General features: G+C 39.5%; 1 protein-coding gene across 3 annotated transcripts in view; it reads right to left on the bottom strand.

Annotated features, from left to right (window-relative positions):
- The window catches only part of dennd4c (DENN/MADD domain containing 4C), a 49,853-nt gene that overhangs the window by 27,901 nt on the left and 785 nt on the right, over positions 1–21,167 (bottom strand). For all 3 annotated transcript variants that reach the window (XM_046851838.1, XM_046851836.1, XM_046851837.1), the window contains exon 2: positions 3,672–3,982. In XM_046851838.1, coding sequence (XP_046707794.1) covers positions 3,672–3,970 — 299 coding nt within the window. In that variant the 5' untranslated portion in view covers positions 3,971–3,982. The remainder of the gene's footprint in view (positions 1–3,671; positions 3,983–21,167) is intronic.

The raw sequence follows: 21,167 nt of genomic DNA, 5'->3' as shown, positions 1-21,167 counted from the left end.
ATCCTTGAGCAGAGAGACATTGGTGTGTTACCAATGGTTTTCTTGGTGACTGTGGTCCCAGCTCCATTTAGATAATTAACGTAATTAACCTCGAATGTAAATCTGGGCTGATCCCCCACCCTTCTCAGAATCATCCTCACCCCGTGAGGTGAGATTTTGCATTGAGCTCCAGTGCGAGGGCTATCTTGCATTCTCGAATTATCGTGCCAACAGTGGTCTCTTTCTCATCATGCTGATGGTCTTGTAGCCCATTCCAGCTTTGTGCAGGTCTACAATCTTGTTCCTGACATCATTTGACAGTTCTTTGTTCTTGCCCATGGTGGTGGTGGAGGTTTTTTTTTGCACATAATAAGTTGATATTAGGTGACACTAATTTGGGTGTGTGGGAGTCAGAATACAAATTAATGTATATATAATTTAAATGTATTATTCTTTTTTAAATTCTTTCTCTTTCGGTTAAATTAAACCTACCATAAAAATTCTGGACTGTTCATTTCTTTGTAAATTCTTTGTAAATAATTATATGTTTGCCATAGAATCGTGAAGAAAAGAACAGAATATTAGAACGAAATACGTAGACTTCGTATTCTTCTCAGAGGTGAACGTCTGTGTCCCTGCTAACTCAAGAAATTAGTTCTGGCAATAACAGAAGCCTAATGTGAAATCACAGATAAGGTCAAAGTGGGAGATGGCCATCAATTTGAGCAGGAGGCACTCTAATAGCAGCAGAGGAGAGAAGTGCATAAGAGCCTTGAACAACAAAAGAACCGGTAGTGAAACGAACATCATAAAATTGGCAGGAAATACCCAAAGAACGCAAATCAGGCATCTTTCCATCTAAAAACTCATGTATTGTACCTTATAGTACCATGATTTCTAAATATAGAAAACATACCTATGTATTTTGCCTGTGTGGAACTCTAAACTAGAAGAAAACCTCGTTTTCATGATCAAATGCGAGCGTGCAGATCAGCCCTGTGGTTAACATGTCAGCATGCATACAGCGCTGTGATTACCTCGTAGTAAAAGAACAATAGAACACCACTGCAACATAAACCCCATGAATGTCGCAAAACAATTCCATCAACCAGCCAAACGCAGATTCCCACAGTGCAGAGAAAACGCAAAGCAGGCACTAAACACTTTCTGTTCAATCAAATAAGCATAAAGATTAAAAAAAAAGTTTTTATGAGTAATAAGCAATAAATGGCAATCGCCTTCAAAGACTATATAACTGTGAAATCTGTTATCCGAGTTATCACAGAGTTATCTGATGCTTTAGCAATTGCTGGATCGCATCTTTAGCCTGACATTTAATCTTCTGTTTACACGAGAGAGAGAGAGAGAGCCTGGCCTCGTGGGTCACGTGCCATTTTTCCTATGGCACTGCACAATCCAATTTCAGCAAAAAGAGCACTGGAGGTAGGATGTGTCCAGAAAGCATTCACTTTCCTAAAGAGAAACAGTTTCCATTTTGTTTGTACAATGAAATTAATAAATCTGCTGATCTGCACTGGGGAGAGAAAAAAAAAAAGGTCTGACGCAACCAATAAACTGAGAGAGGGTTAACACATGAGCAAGAAAGAAAGAGAAAATGAGAGAGGGGAAAAGAAGAGACGGTTAGCCTTGAAGCACTGGGTGTACGAATGTCTGTTCATGCCGCCTGTCACTGGTTTCTCTACATATCTACAACCAGCCGAGTAGAACTTAAAGATGATGCAAGAGCTCTTTCAAACTAGCCACACACATTGTGTGCTCTTTGTCTATTGATAAACAGAGCAGTAACTGTCAGCTTCGCCAGCTGGTTTGCACTCATACTGTTTTGCTGCACTGCTCTCAGTAAAGCACGGACCAAAAAAGGAAGTAAATAACTGAAAAAACAGAAGGTGCACCTGCCATTTGGAAGTGTTAAGTTAATTTAACTGTAAAGTGTTACCAGCTCGTGGCACGAACAGTCACTATGAAGTTGGCATTACTTTTATTTCTATTTTAAACGTGTATTTTTGCACGTAGAACCTATTGTAAACTAAAGGTTATGGGCTACGTCATTAACGTTCCAGCTGTAAGAATTGACAATCGTGATGCTGAGAGCCGAGATGCATGGTTGTGTCCTTACGGGTTTTTGGACAAACTCGCAATACAGTGAAACTATTTACTAAAAGGTTTAACGGTGCATGCATTCGTACCGGATTTTTTCGGTATGGGGCTGCAATCGTTTTTACGTGCGGAACATCGGAGTTGAAATCCGAGTTCCCTCAGGAACGTATTAAGTGGCGGACCGCAAGTTTGTTTAGTCTCCACCTCGCACTCAGAGTGCATTCATGCTTCTTATTAAACTTAAAAACGTACACAACAATGCCAAGAGTAAAAAAAGAAACTAGAGAGTTGCGATTGACTTGTCATGCCAGTGTCACTGTGGCTACTCGGTCCGAGCCGGATTTGTTTGTATTTGTTTTGCGCATGCACGAAATGCCTGAAGAATCCATAGGGCTAGCCCCTAAACACGAAGTGGCTAGCGGTATGGACTCTTTAGAGTTTTATCTCCAGCTTCAAGAATTTCTCTATAAAAGGAGAAAATGCTGACAATTCCACATATCAAGGAAGTGAATGAATGAAGGAAGAAAAGAAAACATTTGTTAAAGTATGCTGAAATAAGTAGAACAGTTCAGTAGAACATATCTTTAGAAAATTTTATGTAAAACACACACACACACACACACACACACACTCACACACACACACACACACACACACACACACCTGGATTAACCAAATGGGGTCTAACGAATGTGAAATATTTCATTACATTTTTCCATTTATTTCATTTGATTTGAATAAAATATAAAATATTATTTAATATATTATTTAACCAAGCAGTCATTTCATTTAAAATTGTTTAAGAAAATGTAAATTGTTGTTCAAATATGTAAATAATAAACTGAGGTAATAAAAGACAAGCTATTTTGTTTTGCATTTCTTCCCACTAACCGTACCGAAATTGTCCCGAACCGTGACTTGAAAACGAGATACGTAACGAACTGTGTATTTTGTTTACTCTTACACCCCTAATATGTACTGTAAACTTTTTTTGGAGTTTGGTAAACAATTCCCACCACCAGTGAGCTCTGGGTCTCCCTAATGATATCACGGCTACCAACAGGGAAAGAAACCCACTAAACTGCTTCATTACAAAGAACACTTAAGGGGGAGGGAAAAAAAACAAAACAAAAACAATCACCTCTTTTCCACACACATGAGCTCCCGAGCAGTGATTAATATGCTTCACTGTGGTTGACAAGGGAGAATGACCAATTTTGCTCCATTGACACAAGCTGTAGATCCTCTACAAGTTCTCTATAGGAGTACAAATGGAACTTCCCAATGTAATTTTGGCTGAAGATCAGCTAAAAGGTTCATATAAGTCAGTATAAAATGTGGTTGTCCAGAAACCCTAACTGCATCCTCGATTTCAATGTATTAATAATTTCCGAATTGTTTACCTTTATACGCCTTAAAGCATCAATTGTGTTGAGCTCTAAATAAAAAAAATGTTAAACTACCCTTCTAATAACATTTTAAATAAATTCTTGACCTTGTTAGCTTTCAAATAGATGTAGCGCAAGGACAGATTCCAAGATATATTATGTATTAGAGACCATGTATGCACTCACCCAACATCGCTTAAGGAAGGTTTCCCATGACCTCTCTTGTAACACAGGAAAAGTTCGGGGCTCTTCAGGCTGCCGTGGTTGAGGTTAGCCGGTTGGCCGCTGTAGGTGCTCTCGATGCATGTATAACCCTCGGGCACCGTTTCACCTGCTGACTTGTTGATCACTGCCAGATCAACGATGGGAGCTTTAGGTCCACTCGATTTGGTCTCGGATAGATCTTGCTCCAGTAGTGTGGACTTGTCCGTCAGCCCGGCCACCACGAAGTAGTCCGTCACGCGATGACCCTTGTCTTCAATCATGGCTGGATGTGCCTGAAAGAGAGGAAGTTGCACTTTCAGGCCACAGAATTTCAATTGCTTTATGTAGTTGACTAAATGTTTTAATCAGAAAGAATTCATCAGTCATGCTCACTTGCATTTGTTTATTTTTTATATATATTAATGAAGTTTATATTTAGTTGAACCCCCAAACTGGTTAAACGTGTGTCTAAACGTCATTCACTCGCTATGGTCATATTTTCCTATTTACGTGCTGTTCTAACGATACGCGAGTATAAATACAGGTAAGCCGGTGTGTTGTGATCACACAGCCACAGTAAGTGGCTTCTTAAGTCTTTCATCGTGGCTCCAAGAGCTGAAAGATCTTTTTATGGATGCATATGATGGACAACAGCTGCTTGCTTGCACGGTTGAAACGAGCATATTGGAAATATTACAAATAACATGACAGAGCTGCCAACAGTACGTTTCTAACTGGCAGAGAGATTAGAAGCAAATTGTGAGACGAATCCACACTGGAGTACAATAAATTTTTTATACTATAAACTATTATATACTATAACTATAGAGGCCACAATCTTTCACAGGTCGAATGTAGACTAGATAACGTTTGTGTGAAGTGAAAGTAACAGCTACCGTACGCAAATGTGCTTTTCTCATGTCCTACACAATTCTAAAGCTGGGTGAATTTTATGAACACTCGGGCCGACAAAATAAAGGTCTGTTTTTCTCTAAACAATGGGTCAAAATAGATCAAATTTTAACCATATCATACTTGCAGTTCAAAAGCAGAAAGATGATATTATAGCTTTATATTTAAGAATATAATTAAGCCATAAATCAGGATATAAACGTAAAAAATAAACTTTGCTCACAACCCTTGCATAAGACCTTCAAAAGCGACAGGGGTATTATTTTGACCACAATGCTTTCAAACGCATGCTAATCCCTGCTCTAGCGGCGAGTGCATATGCCCAAAACAAAGCAAACAACCAATAATTAGAAATCTAATTAGCTCATTATTAAAAGTAGTAATTAACATGGCTGACTCGAGGCAAGTCTGGTTAATTAAGAGACTGTGAAAAGCTCCATTACAGCTTCAGAATTTAAAGTCACTATTTGAATCATGCCATTGTGCTTAGCATTGTATTAATAACTAAAAAAACACTGTGATTCAAAGTGAAAATTCCCCAGATCAACATCAGCTTTTGCTTATTCCCCCTTTTACAAATAATCCGAATGTGCCAAGAACCAGTAGTCCCTAAACTCCCATTAGTCATTTAACAGACATACTGCATGCCACTGTAGATCCTTAAAGCACCGTTAAACAACATGATGTTTACCAGTCGTATCGTTTCACGTTTATTTCTTCCACACGCCCACAAACAAGTTACTAAATAACAGCCCAAACAGCACGATATATGGGCTAGCGGTGTAAAGATGAGGGTAAAAGCTGAAGCTGCTTCCACAAACACCTAGTTTAAAATGTCCTACACCGTCTCTGTAGAGACGTTTTTCTCGAAGAAATGAAAAAAAAGATGGGAGACTGGGATGGAAAAAGAAAGTATGCTCCTGTTTATCTTCTTCATCAGTCATTCTGCTCGATGCATGAAAGAGAGATTAGAGGGATTTAACTAGAAGATGTTGGCCAAGTGCACGATCAAAGCCAGATAAACGCCAGTGTACAGTCCTCTCGAAATCTGTCACTTTCGTGCAGGAAGCCGTGCTAAAACAGCAAGCGTGCATGACAGCAGTTCGCTTATGACTATTTGGCGCTCGAGTACATCCTGCAAAACACTGCTATAGTATAGTATTATTAAAAATGCCATTGGCTCAATCCTTAGTGTAGGAATGTACCCATTACCGTGACGTATATGGTCACTGCCAGCATTTACACGTGATATTTATTCAGCATGGGTCATGTTTGGAGCAACATAAAGTTGCAATATGAGGCTGGGCCACAGAGACTCGCTCAAGAGTTAGCTTCCTTGCATGTTTCCTCTGCCTCTGTATGTTCCCACAAACAGCAGAAACTCATAAAAATTCTTAACAATGAGCGCCCCACACCTTTTCCCTTCAGCTGTCGAGGGTGACGCAGGGTAACCAAGGGCGACCGGAAAGAGTAATGTTCTTCCAGAAACATCCCAAAGCAGCTCTGTGATGTGTGTGAGGAACGTTACTGTAAAACCACACAATGGAAACAGTGTCTCAGCCTGGGCTTGTCTGCTCCTATTACCATGAACCATCAGCACCCATACTTTAATGGGTTTCTATAGTCATTTGGACCATTAAGTGTTTAACTTCGAGATCATAAAACCACTTCACAGCTGACATACACCTGACCAAAGGACGGGGCAAGAACGCAAACTACCATTTAACTACCAGTGTGGCTGATTAGTGTTTTCATGCCGAGAGGGAAACGGAGCCCTTTTCACATCGGTTTCCCTCTAAATTATCAGCAAAATAGATAAATGCAGAAGCAAGAATGAAAGCAGTTTCACACAATAAAATGGGATTTAAAAAAAAAGGCAAGCAAAAACAAAACACTTCCCCATTTATTCTGAAATACTGACCTTTAACTTTTACAAATTTCAGGTCTTGATTTTCTGCGACTTATGCTGACGATTTAAGCACCAGCTTTGTTTTGTCGCTGTGATTAAATGATAAGTGGCGATAATTAGGGCTGCAGCTATTGATTATTTTAGTAGATCCAGTATTCTAGCAATTATTCCATCGATTAATCATGTGATCAGATAAGCACTTTTTCTTTTTTTTGAAGAGCAACACTAAACAAATAAGATCAATTAAATAAGCCGAGTCTCTTAAAATGAACAAGTTATTTGTTTTTCTTTTTAGAAAAATGTAAATTTTTATTGCTGAAAATGCCTACAAGTATATCAGTGAAAACTGAACCCATTTAGTGCATTTAATTGCCATATTGCATCAAAATACAAATACAGTGAGCTTAAAAAAAAAAAACCGCAGTGGCTGAGTAGGTTATGGGAAAGTAATCGTTTAATAAAACCCAATTAATCTCAGTCATGTATTTATTATTAAATCTCACACAATATCACAATGTGGTTTTCTTGTCTCCCAAAAGCTGTTTAAAAATGTTCCACAAACTAAATCTTCTCCATTTTGCAGTGTCTTCTGTGCTATGTTAGAGAAGTGAAGTAAAGAGTGCAGGCAGGGTGGATTGGGTGGAGAAGAGTGACAGGAGTGATTTGTGATAATCTTCTATCTGCAAGAGTGAAAGCAGGAGTTTATAGGACTGTGGTGAGGTTTAGAGACCGTGGCAGTGAGTGAAAGACAGGAGGTGGAGCTGGAGGTAGCAGAGCTGGAGATGTTGAGGTTTTTGTTGGGAGTGACAAGGATGGACAGGATTAGAAATGAGTTTATTAGAGGGACAGCACATGTAGGACGTTTTGGGGACAAGGTGAGGGAGGCGAGATTGAGATGGTTTGGATATGTGCAGAGGGGGGACATGGGGTATATTGGTAGGAGAATGCTGAGGATGGAGCCACCAGGAAGGAAGAAAAGAGGAGGCGGTTTAGGGATGTGGTGAGAGAAGACATGCAGGTGGTTGAGGTGAAAGAGGCAGATGTAGAGGACAGGGGGGTATGGAGACGGATGATCTGCTGTGGCTCCCTAATGGGAGAAGCCGAAAGAAGAAGTAGTAGTGTCTTCTGTGTTACCTGTCCAGATTTCCGGAATCTAATTACTCGAGGAATGGTTACAGCCCAAGAAATACTGTAGTGAAGATTTGCAACTCGTAATACTTACAGCACAGCGGGTATAAATAAGCCGAACAAAGCATTTTATTTAAGTGGGAGTTAAGCTTCTTAGTTTTCCCAGGTACAAAGCCAGCGTTTCATTGCCTCTAGCATCTCCCATACACCCCAGGTTAATTTGTCTGCTGTTAAACCTATAGCAGAAGCAGTGTGGGGTTCAGAATTTCACTCAGGACACTGGTGTCAATATCCAGAAAACAATCACATTCACGCAGCTTCCTGAAATGCGGCTTTTCACTGTTTGGGTGGTTTAGGCATTCACAAAATCTCACTTGCTGTGTTGATGTTTACTATAATGTTTCAGTCTTAAATTCCCCTTCAGGAATCCTATCCTAGGAACACTGGGAGTGAGGTATGAATACTCCCTAGAACCACATAGGACACCGGTCTATTTTAGGACACCGTGTATACGTTCACATGCAGCATGCTGCAGAGGAACCCCACATGGAGAGCACGCAAAACTCCACATAGACCGCAACTGTAGGAAACCGTGGAAAGCTGCTTAAATGAAAAAAACGTCTGTGACCTAAACGGAATTATCAGAATTTCTGCATGAATGGATCCTAGAGATTGCAGACTGGTCTTTATCTATGGCGGAATAGTAGATAACATTTTTGTCTTTGCTGATGCATCAAGGAAACATATGTGCAAATTCAAACTAATGACCTCTCTAGAAAAGCAATTGGGAACAGGAATGGGTTTGACCTGCTCTGCACAACAACAAGGACACAATTTGACCACCTGCTCTTCACATAAAAATCATGAAGCCTAATATAAAACTCCATCTACAGAGAGGTCACATGACGGCAAAAAAAAGACAAAATGTGAAAGGGTTAAAAAATGTACTTGAGCAGCCATTAATCCACAGTCAGGGAAGTTTTTACATGACCACATATTGCTGAAGTACAACTATATAACGTATTTTATTGGTAATAATCTTAATGAAACAACATCATATAATCTCCCCTGCATTTTTCTTTGGTAAAAACCCGTCTGTCCGCAAAAAAACTTCCTGTAAATTAGTTACTACAGAAAGAATATTAAATCTAGCAGAAATGTGACACGTCTTGTGACTGTGCTGTTTTAGAAAAGGAATCGTACACCTCGTGAACAATCACAAACAAGAACACGATAGCCAAATGGTATGAAACATCAAAAACCCAAGCCGCAGGGTCGCACCAGCACTCGGCAGACTTTTTTTCTTCTAAAAGTTATACAGCAATTGACATTTAGGGAAAATGGCCAAAATCCCCACCGTGCAATTACAGAAAGGCCAGAACACGACACATCTTTGTCCAATGGGAGGAAATGTAAACGGTACTATTTTCAGCAAACATAATTGCAAAAACATTCACCACAAATTACATGATTAATCAAGAATTCCATCTGGAATCGGAACCAGCCCGAGCGAGCGCAAAGCCACTGAGTCACAGTGTAGATATCGTCGAATTCGTTTACAAAACACCATCATGGTGCGATTCATATGATCAGGATGCTTTGAGCCAGAAATTCTGAGGAAACACTGAGTCATGGGATTCAATTTTCAAACTCCTGGAGGGGTGGGTTCTACCCTCTGCCAACCATTCCTGGTGAGGTGCAACAAACAAACACAGCAATAAACCCGATTTAACTCAATTTAGGATACGCCAAGGAACCATATCGATATTTGTCAGTACTCTGTAGTAGGCTTGCAAAGAGGCAGAACATTTTCAGTACATTTCCAAAAACTTTCTATGGAAACCCTCACCTTGGAAATTCTAGAAATATTCAGAGTTGGAAACTTACCAGAAGTTTATGGGAATTTATTTAAAAAAAAAATAGGAAAATGTATACAAACTGTACCATATACAAAAATAGAAACATTTTGTTTGGTCATAAGCTGGCATGCATGCAAACTAATAGAAATTCCATTTTAAATGTCATTTTTGACTTGGATTTAATTGTTAGTATGAATGTTGTTGCACAATAGCTTCCACACAGCAGAAGAAAGTTTTAAACATGCATTTATGCAATATTTATGTAATTCACGTGAATAATCATCAGAATCGCTTTTTTTTTTTTTACATTATTTTGTATGTAGGTTTAAAGAAATGGTGTGTGTGATGTTATGGAGGAACACACAGCGCATGTAGGGTGTATGGCCTTAGTATCCCTGCAGTAAGTGTGCTGTGTGCACGTCATTGGTGAAAGTACAGGGTAGAAATTCAACTGTAATTGCATTAAATCTGGTTGTTTTTCCAACATTTCAGTTCCCTGTTATTGGCCAACCTGAAATTCTGTTAAATTCCCAGTTTATTCCCATATATATTCCCGTTAATTCCCACAGAAAGTTTCCAGTCTTGCAAATGACGGGAATTCGTGCAACCCTACTCTGTAGCACGAGTCATTTGCAAAGTTGCACAGACACACGATGTTCTTCCTCAATCAGTTCTCCATCTCTAACTGAGAAGATTTGAAACCTGCAGCGGAAATTCATACGCAGTCAAGTTGAGCCCAAAGAGACGAGTGTGCAGTTAAAGTTGAGGTTTAATGCTTACTGCTCACACACTGCCATAGTGGATTATCCCCTGGCTGTTCCCTTGGCAACTACTCTCCAACCTGACAGCAAAGTGCTGTGGAAGAGATTACTACATGAACACCAAGGCTAGGAAATGAAAGGGCTCCCGTCAATGCTCGACCTGCTCAGGATGTCATTATATCAAAGCAGAAGACAATCTGTCCTGGAGGAGAACAGAGACTGTGGGCCAATAATAACTAAGACAAGAAGAGTCCTTTCTCTCAAGATTTAAGTTGATGCGAGAGACTTGGCCACCAGAGATCTGATTCATCAGATTTGCAGCTTTCGTTAATTAGTGTCTCACTGGCAGGGGATACAAACGCATTCCTCAAGTGGGGAGAAAGGAGAATAGAGGAAAAGAAAAAAAAGACAATGAGAGACAGAGAGGCAGGCAAATGCCATCGGCCATTTCTGCAACGATTATGCATGACTTTGTCGGGTTTTACGTCTTCAGTCACACAAGCAATACAATTCATTCATCATCTTTATCAGACTCCTAAAAAAATGAAAAATAAATATAAAAAACATTCTCTCTGCTGTCAAAGAGATTGATAATGCCACATCCTTTCATAGCCATGAGCCACGGGACAGATACTGACCAGCACAAAAAGAAAAGCAAACAGTTTGCGTGGTAGGGTTTTGGTTGTCCTTTATATCACAAAAACGCACATCTGGAGGGAAGGAATGGCAGATTTTCTCCCCTGTCAATCACAATCACGGCGGCACCCCTCCTAAAGCAGTAACTCTGTACTACTACTTGGGTAAATTGAACTTCAGATTCCTCGGCACGTCTGTTCAGCATCGTACTAAAACGATCCCATAACGTACTCTTTCATAAAATACATCACTTTCATTTTACAGAAACACTTTCGAAAATGATTTTAAAACAAGTCTTTCAGGGAAAAACAACATTCCCCGGTTTAAATTTTCCATATCGGGTACACTGCTGCGCAACCCATTTATGCTTTCATTCTGAGTAAGTGCTGCATCGTGGCCAGGGTGGCTTTATTTCTGGAAATTATTGCAGGCAGGAATAACCAAAATGATTTCGCAAGGAGTGAGAGAAAAATCGGTTGCGGTAGGAATTCCTTTGGAAAGCATACACCTATACCTTAAAGAAATTGCTAAGCAGCCACTAATAACACGGACACATAAATAGAATTCAATGTCATTCTCAGCAGCACATACACGTGTCCATGTGCAAATGTTTGAATTGCACTGAATGTGCATGAGGAGGCAAAGTCCTGTCAACACACACACACACACACACACACACACACACACACACACACACACACACACACACACACACACACACACAGGTAAACACGGCTGCTGTCATAGCAACCAGCACTATGGCTAAATTACACACTGGAAATAAAAACACATTTACAGGCTGGTATCTCTGCAAGTTTGAACACCCAAGAGAACTAATAGACAGGGTTGCCAGGTCCACAGGTACACTAAGGAAAGAATTTAGACAGGACATGCACTATATGCCACCGCCAGTTTTGAAAGAAAGAAATATTATTATTATAAATATTATAAATACACACACATACACACACACACCCTAAGCAAAAGGTTTGTGGACACCTGGTCCCAAGTTTCATTTTTTTTTTTTTTTTGCACATCCTATTTAACATCCAGGATCCGTTTGAAGTCAGTTGAGGATGCGGTCGGTTCAGGAGGCCTGAAGTGCAGTCAGCGTTCCGATTCATCCCAATTCATCCCAATTTAGTAGGAAAAAAGTCAGCGCTCTACAGCAGGCCGCTAAAGATCCACTCTAGATTCCACTCTAATGCGTGTAAACTATATTTTCATGGTTACGCTTGTGCACAGGGGTAGCGTCCTACCGAAACAAGTCTGGGTCTCCTAGTTCCAGTAAAGGGATAAAGAATATTCTACCGCATTCTATATAACTGTGTACCTCCAACTTTGTGCTAACAGTTTGAGAAAGAAACTTTGAATGCAGATGATGCACAAGCAGCACTAAAGCAAGGCTGAGGTATGTAAGAGCATCTGTGTTCAGACTGCAGAATCACATTGCTGATGGTGTCTAGCAATCATCCTGTTAGGACTCTGCAACATGATCTACTTTCATGTTGATTTACATCAGTGACATTTTGCAGCTGCAACAATGTTCACCATTATATTTTGCTCTTTTCGTTTCATGCATGTCACCAATATAAAAATGTGCATTAAGTGATAAGTTGCACTCACTAAAATGCTTGTTAAAGAAATTTGAATTGAAACTCTATCTCTTGCTAATTGCACCAGGTAGACATGACCTTTTACCCAATCGACAAACAACTCCGTAATTCAGTGCCACGTGACAATCTGGGGAAACAGGCCTTCCTTATTTCAGAACTGGTTTTGCTCAGGTTTGGGAACCAGGTGACGCAAAACCCTTTGTTCAGTGGTGCGTCAAAGAGCAGTACGTTTATTCAAGAGCACCTGTGTGCTGTAGTATAACCTTTTATTCATACAAGACAACCGAATTGAATCCAGCTTTCGGCATAAAAGATTTTCTCTCTGAATATGTAAAATGGTTGAGACATTTACGCAGTGTATCGACAAAGACGTATGCGTGGAAATGAAAAATTGCGCTGCTCGACCTGAAGCGCTTTTGGTCCTGACCCGCCTTCAAAAGAGGTATCGTTTGTCCGGATGCAAAAAAGCTACAGGAGGGAGCATGTGATAAATGCTGCATGCCCAGTCATGTACATACCTCCGGAAATAGTTAGTTAGTTACAGGTTATTGATAGCCTAAGAATAAAAATAAAAACTCAATGCACACAAACCTGGATGTTAAGAACTTCCTGAATTGTAGATACACTAGATCAGAGAAGAGCGAGCACTTTCACAAATGTGTTGTGTGAACACTTAAATAAAATGCACGCCCATATCAAGCTCATCAATTCTTAAAGCATTGGATCCAGTTGGAACAAATAATTGACTACACAATGAAGATAGATATCGGATAGCCAAAATCCTTACAGCATGTTTTTTTCGGGGGTTTTTTTGAAGTTGCATTTAGCAATCTTACGTTTTACACTTGCTGAGGGCAGGTGGGTAATTCAAGGTTTTCGAGTCTCGGTTGTTCTTCCTTTCTGCAGGGTTTTTTTTCTCTCTCTCAGAGCCTTCCTTTCTCACACAAAGATACAAGCAGACTGCCAAGGCTCTTTTGTCTATGGAAAGCTTCGGTCACATTTCTTGGCAATAAAACGAGCCTCAGTTGGAAAAAGAATTGCAGTAAAAGCCCCTGGGCTTGACCTACCTACCAACTTTATTCAAGCATTCTCATGCTAATGAAGGCTCTGTTCCAAAAAATATATATAAAAGATAAACATTAAACCTTTCACTTCTTAAAGTAAACGTGATGCAACAGCAGCTGAACAGCCATCAACCTGATAGTTCTCCTCACAATCTCCTCCATAGTAACTGATCTCATACATGGAACAAAAGGCAGAAAGCTTTGTATCAGACAGACGCTCCACTATGTCGATTCGGGGGGAGGGGTGGAGCAACGGCTGGTAGCCTTGTGCCCTACAACGCTCGTCTCCATTCTCTTTACCCAGCCTCTGTGAGGCCTCGCCACACAGCCGTATTCAGGATTGCCTTGTCTGATGGGAATGACCATGTTTGAATTGCTCCCTTCCCCGTCTCATTACACACGTTGTCATAAAACAGTCTTACCGACGTAGCCGATGACCAAATACAGACCTCTCCCATTATCAAATGTGAGATTCTCTGCTTCAAACAACATTTTGAATTTTAGCATAAACAAATACGTCTTCTTGATGAGCTGAATATAGTGTTCAGTTTGATTTTTCACACGGAACCAGAGCATCAGAAGGATGTATACACTAAAGTGACAACTAGATTTCAACCAGGATTCTGAAAAACACAAGGAAAATATAAGCCTATTAATCTCTCGTGATTGGACCGTTTTTAATTTTCTTGGTGTTAGTAGTAGGCAGTGCAGGAAAATGAAACAATGTTAATTTGACTGTATGCTTTGAAAAAATTTTACGTTTCAGTCAAAATGCCATTTTCCTAGTGAAACACCACAAGGTATTAGCTTCAAAACCTCAACAGTCAAAGAAACACCCATCTACTATCATAGTCACACCCATTTAAGCAACAGAACAATTCAGGTTATCTCTGTGCCTTCCTTCAGTGGTGTACTGCATATCTGGTACTTTTGAGGCACAGTTGTACTCTGAAGTGATCCCTCGGTGTCCAGCCGGCATTTATCCATGTCTGAACACAGTCCACTCGATCTGACACTTAAGACATCAGCAACAGCAGCAGTCGTAGCCATTGGAGGTGTAGCACATGCCCTAGCCACCTGTCATCACAATGTGGAGCTGGCAGAGAAGATGCGTAAGGAGGTGTAAATCCACACACAAAGCTACACTTGGCTGAAATTCGACATACGTAAGAATGTGGATTAAAAATGTGATCAGGCTAGAATTTCATGTGGTACAAAGATCTAGGAAGAATTCTTTTTTTTAAATATTTGGACAAGCTTTCAAACGACAAAACGAAAAAAATATACACAAATTGTCAAGGCTTCAATAGGTGCCAACAAACTTGCTGTCACCATATAAAGTGATAGGAAAACACTTTAGGGTTTCAGTTTCTTGATGGTAATTTGACAGCAGCTCGTCTGAAGCGTATCTAAAATTGCAGCCACGTTTGCCTTTAAAAGGATTTAATTACAGCCTTGGGAAACGGGAACAGGAACAGGAACGAGGAGGCTACCAACACAATCTTGCTCAGGCAGGAAGAATGGGTTAACAAAAAAAAAAAAAAAAGAATACACAACGGGGCGTGTTCTTGCAGGAGAATACTCAATGCCAGAGTGTCTTATATGGCCTGGCATAACCCATGTGAAATCACCGAGGGCTTTGGTGAAAATAAATAAAAAATAAAAATAAATTGCATGTAGAAATTCAGGTTTGTAGAAAACCAATTGCTACAAAAAAGAATAAATACAAAGTTCCACTAGTCATTACCCATGAATCATTTGTGTCTGATACATGACATTTTCAGAGAGTTTTCTTGTAGAATTCATCACTGCTATAAACTGTATATAAACCTTGATATATATATATATATATATATATATATATATATATATATATATATATATATATATATATATATAAATAAATAAAATGTACTTTGAAAGCTTAAAAGTACAAGATGTATCTGATTATCCACCAAGTGACCCTTCAGACGCAATGAACTAGTGGCTATCAAAACATGTCTAATCACTTTTCTTACAAAAATATACATCCGTCATCAACAAATCTACCCCCTTCCAAGTTAGCCATTAAAGTCGTCCTCTAAATTCATGGCCAGGGAAAACAAATAATGCTCTGCAGGAGGCACCCTGTAGTGTCTCTCCCCTCCAGCTCAAAATCACCAGGCACAGCTCTTGTAATTGCCCCATAAAACCAACTAAACACGAGAATGATTGGTGTCTGTAATGCTCTAGGGAAGAGTGACACGCTGGTCTCCTGATTGCTGATGTGGCGAGACAGCCTTGTGCAAGCATTTCTGAAAACCACCCTCTGCATACTAATATGTAGTTTCTAAGCTGACTCTAGGATTTAGCAGTGAAAATAGATATTTCTGTTACAGCTGATGGAAAATAAACTTTTATAGTGGAGGAAATGGGTCAGCGTCTGAACCTCCGAGCAAAGCGCCTTGAGGCTGGTTGTGAAAGAATTAAACTGGTATAGAGATGCCCTAGAGACGTCCTACAGTTCACATGTCCAACTTGTAAAATGTTCAGCTTCAATTAAACAAATACAAACATAGATCAGACTGTAGAAATGTACAATATAATTAATACAACAGCACTTTATTATGTGCATACACACCTTACCTCAAATATGTATATGACAATAATTTTGCTGAGTAGGATATATCCTTCAAATGATTCGGGGCAGAATTTTTTGTGTTTGAAAAATTGTGTATGTAGAAATGTGTGTACGCGAAAAACGCCCACGGACATGATCATGTGAAATGTCTGATCAAGCTCACAAAAAAAAAAAAGCTGGAAAGGCATGTTAAAAGGCCAAAATTGAGACAATGACTAACGTGATATACTTTGCAACTCTAATATCACATTTAATGTTGTTAGGAAGCATCCACATTTGAAAGAGGAACAATGACTAGAACAGGATCTAACAACACAAGTGTCACCGATATCTAGCCCATGATACATGATTTATACCTAAATTATAATGTTAGACACAATATTATCATTTTTATTTTTTTTTGAGCTGCAGTTTTCTTCACTCATCAATAAGGCATAAACAGATCGATGTACTTTCATGAAGAGACGGCTCGTGTCCTCTTCACTCCTGTTGGTTTTTGCTGCAACAAGCCTCTGCCTATCTGCAAAGTTAAACTATTCTCAACTTTGTCGTGTCACTTAACACACCCACGTCTAATCACAAACGGTCGCTGTTGCTCATATCGCCTAAAGCCACCAGATCTCAATGAAGAAAATAAAAAAACCTCTCAAATGGCTGTGTGAAAGTAGCTTCCGAGGAGAGTTTACACATACTATCGAGTGAAGAATTGAAGCATGTGATCTACAGAAATATGCATTTCAATATGCAATATCGAAGCCTTTGAACAGACTTTTAATAGGAGAGCTGAATGAGCAAAATACGGAATAAAACAGAATAAACGGAAACTTTGTTTCACATTAAAAGTCACATTAGTACTTGACTCCGAGTATGGTTCAGTCACTCGTGCTATAGAGAGTGCAATTTCATCAGTCAGTCTGCATTCCCCTACACCCTCAATGATGAGTTAATCCTATCATGATCGAATTATAAGTGGCTCAGAGAGGTTATGACTGGATTTTACACACTTCACAAAACAGGAGAAGTCATTAATTTAACAGCCAAACACGAGACATCTTTACCAACCGCCGGGGCAACGTGAATCAGCCTTTCATTTTACACGCGGATTCTTTCACAAGCGAGCTGCGCCCGGCTCGATCCGGTCGTTAGACATTCAAATGTGGTGGCTCACTGTAAAATCTCCAAACATGGACATACCTGCATTATAATATCATCACCTGACACACAGGAGGACATTCAAATTAGGCTCCGAAACACTGAAGCGCTTAAATAGAGCTGTTCAAGATTTGACATTTTGCCTGTACATTACTCTTTCACTCTCTAATACAGTTGTAACATACTTCAGCCATTACTTAACTGACATATTAACCACTCGTTAATCCTTGTTCTTTCTTGAGGTTAAAAATGTACATTTCGATTACAAAGGGGATCATGTGATTTTTTTTAAGAAACACAAAGCCAAAAGAACAAACGTGTGCTGGCTGTAGAGCTTATGCAGAAACTGCCAATATTTTATTCAACCAATGATGCAGTACAGTTGATCGAATAAAGCATCAGATTCATTCTTCTGTTCTGCCCAAATCAAGTGCTCTAAAGGCCAGATTATAACATCACGAGCTGTACGTGCTGCACTCAGAAAGCCTACCGGGGTCAAAGCTGTATAGCTCTCTCTAATGAAACTGCACAATCTAGTGATCCCACCCAGAGCTAACTTCAGAAACAGTGGGAAATAAATAGTACTAATGAATCATCTGCTTCCAAAGAAGGATTATGGCCAAGTACAATGTGTCTTGAAGTTCTTTTTAAGTGTAGCCAATCAGTTTGCATTTTCATTTTCCTTTTAATTTTGACACAGTGGTTTATACACACACACACACACACACACACACACACACACACACACACACACACACACACACCTTGAATTGAATGGGCTTAACCTGAAACTCAAAAACCAGCCAACTGTCTTTAGAAGGTTCAGTAATGTACAATACTATGGTCCCAAGAAATAGCCAGAATATTAATTTATGCACAGTCTAAAATGTAAAAACTCAAATATACACCATTAAAAACAGCAGGAGTTGCTATGCAAGAGTGCTGAATGACACACCGCAAAGCCAGCAGAAACACACACCAAAGCCAGTGGTGTCCTTTCCAAGTTCTACCTAAACAATAGTCAGCTAGCTGAAGGTGGAAAGGACACACCTACAGTCGAACAGTGTCAAGTTTCTCTTTCACTGAAGAGGCCCAGCCTTCCTGCCCCATGCCCTTCTTTTACCTCTGTCTCCCACACTCTATGAAGTGCCTTTCTTTTACATTCCCCACAAATTTTCAAGACATGGGCTCAGACAGTTTGGCTTTTGTTAACCACAAGGTCTGAATATATTTATAGGCTTTAAGCAGCTAAACGTTGTGATCTCCAAGCTCACGGTTCTATTCAACATGACACGAAATGCAGTCCGAAGTTCAATTCGGATAAAATGTCACACAGCTATTGATCAACAGGTGGAAAACCTTAGTGAAAACTTGTCATCCTTCCTTCATATTGTTGTTAAACACACACACACACACACACACACACACACACACACACACACACACTCTCTGAAATCTTACCGCAATGTGCAGTGACCATTTATACAGCAGCAATAAATTGTACTAAAAACTTTGCGTATTTCTTTAACACTAACTGGAATATAGACCAAGTTTAAACATGTTAAAAGTTATTGCACAAACTGTAAAAAACTCTACAAGTGGACTCATAAAAACGTACACTATTATGCCATTAAAACAGCAGGACTTCCTACTTAAGAGCGCTAAATGATTTATCTGTATTTGGCCTGGCCAACAAACCCCTTTACAGCTTTTCATTCCAAATGCTAACACACATCACAACAGTTTGAGCTTTTCTCCTTGGTCTAACCACTGCTTTCAAGTGCACTTGACTGGAAGGAAATAACAGAAGAAACACACACCAAAGCCAGTAGAGTCCTTTCAAAGTTTGACCTAAAAACTTGTGATTTATGTGTATTGGTTCTATATTTATAAGACTCAAACTGCACATGATTCACTACATAAAGTAAGCGTTCTCTATTGTCGAACCTTGTTGTCAAACACAGAGAATATCTAGTGTTGTATCTATGTGGTGAGCTGCCACATGATGTTCCCTCAAACACTCGAATTCGTACAATGCATTTTGTCATTTGGAGGGAAAAGGGAACCTTTTCAAGATTCTCAAGATTCGCAAAACAAATGAGTGTAAGCGAAAAGACTGGTTGGAGTATAGAACAATATTACGGCAAATCATTTGCCAAATAGGATCATAATTCTAATCTAAATATGAAAACATTTCAACGGCACATACCGTACATACAAACTAAGTGTGAAAAATACTGACATAAGCATGAGTGTATTGCCTTGAAACCACTTTAAAGAGTTCCCTCCATAATTCTTTGCTTAACTATATTTTATTCGTTGTTCTTGGTGGAAATTGAAGCATTTTGTAAATATGGATATAAATGATTTCGCTAACTCTGTAACCTTTTCCAATAAGAGCCAAAAGTCGAACTTGACTGAGGATCTGTGGGGCGAAAATAAATGTTGAATATTAAAAAGTTTTCACAGTTTCGCTCACGTATAATTTTTTTAATAAAGCTGTAAGAAAAAAAATTAAGTAAATAGGAAATATTACTCTGCAATCTGCCTAATGAAGTTTTTTTTCCGATCTTTTAGTTCAGTGTAACTTATAGTACAATGAGAAACAATCCAGTTTATGATAGAAGAGAGTTAAATTCCTAATTCAGCAAACTCTAATGAGGGACTTTATTTATTTTCTGTATTGAATTTCCCCCTATATATTTGTTTCCTCTTTTCATATATGATATGGCAGGCCAAATCAAAGATCACCACGGGTCAGATTTGGCCCCCGGGCCCAAGTTTTTAGCATCGTCAGTGTTGGTTTGTGGTGCCGTTAACCAAATACATACTTAGATAGAGATTTAGAGATAGATGGAGAGGTAGATAACTTGCTATTCTTGAGCTCTTAAGAATATTAATAAAACCCTGATACTCAAATGCAGACATGTAGGAACCTGCAAACTGCACATTAAGGTGCATTAACGAAGTTAAAACCTGCTTAATTAAAATATATCGTTTCTCTGTTCGTGATGATTGTATATACAGGTGGGATCTTAAGTAGCTATACATGAGGTGCACCAGCATAATATTAATAAAATGAGAAGAATGAAAGTACAAGATCACATCAGTGCCATCAGGTGAACCATCTAAGGTGCACTGGTTGTGGTTTAAAATCAAAAGTTCTATTACTTTCTGTTCTGATCAACTTTTCCGTACTTTTTTCTAAGTGTCCTCCAAAAACAAAACCCCCTCGTCAACACATTTTATTATGCACACGATCAGGACTCTTCAATAAACATCCAAACGCGCATGTGACGTCAGCGGGCGACTTCTCGCGCATGCGCGATCCCCTATAAAATTAGTTGGCAATACTGTGCAAAAGGGTGATTCACTTCTAAAAATAAAAAAACAGGGTGGGAAAAAGTTATAGCTCATGAAAAATAAAAGATCTGAGGAATGGGGAGTTAGTCGTCTATCAGGCTGCGTTATCAGCTACCGCCCTGAACTTCCTGCATTTACCGATCATACGGATGCGTTTCTCAAGAGCTCCATGTCTACCTGAGACACACCCTGAACCACCTGCAGCTTTTGTGCTGAAGAGAACATTATGGCGTCTGGAAGAGTAGCAGTGCCGCTGCGCCTAACTGTTGCATCCTTATTACATAGTCTGCTTCATAAACAAAAACACATGCACATCACCACGGAGTTCGGCAATGATAAAAACACAGTCCCCCCCCTTTCCTCTTCACCTCCTCCAACCTATGCGAGCTGGCCATGTTGGTCTTCAGCCACTTTCTCCGTGTTCAAAACCAAACCCCAAACAACGCCATGAAAAGCAG

This window comes from Silurus meridionalis, chromosome 6 (genome assembly GCF_014805685.1).
Source record: "Silurus meridionalis isolate SWU-2019-XX chromosome 6, ASM1480568v1, whole genome shotgun sequence".
NCBI lineage: Eukaryota > Metazoa > Chordata > Actinopteri > Siluriformes > Siluridae > Silurus > Silurus meridionalis.
Note: the sequence above shows the minus strand (reverse complement) of the source record. Positions and strands in the feature narration are given on the sequence as shown.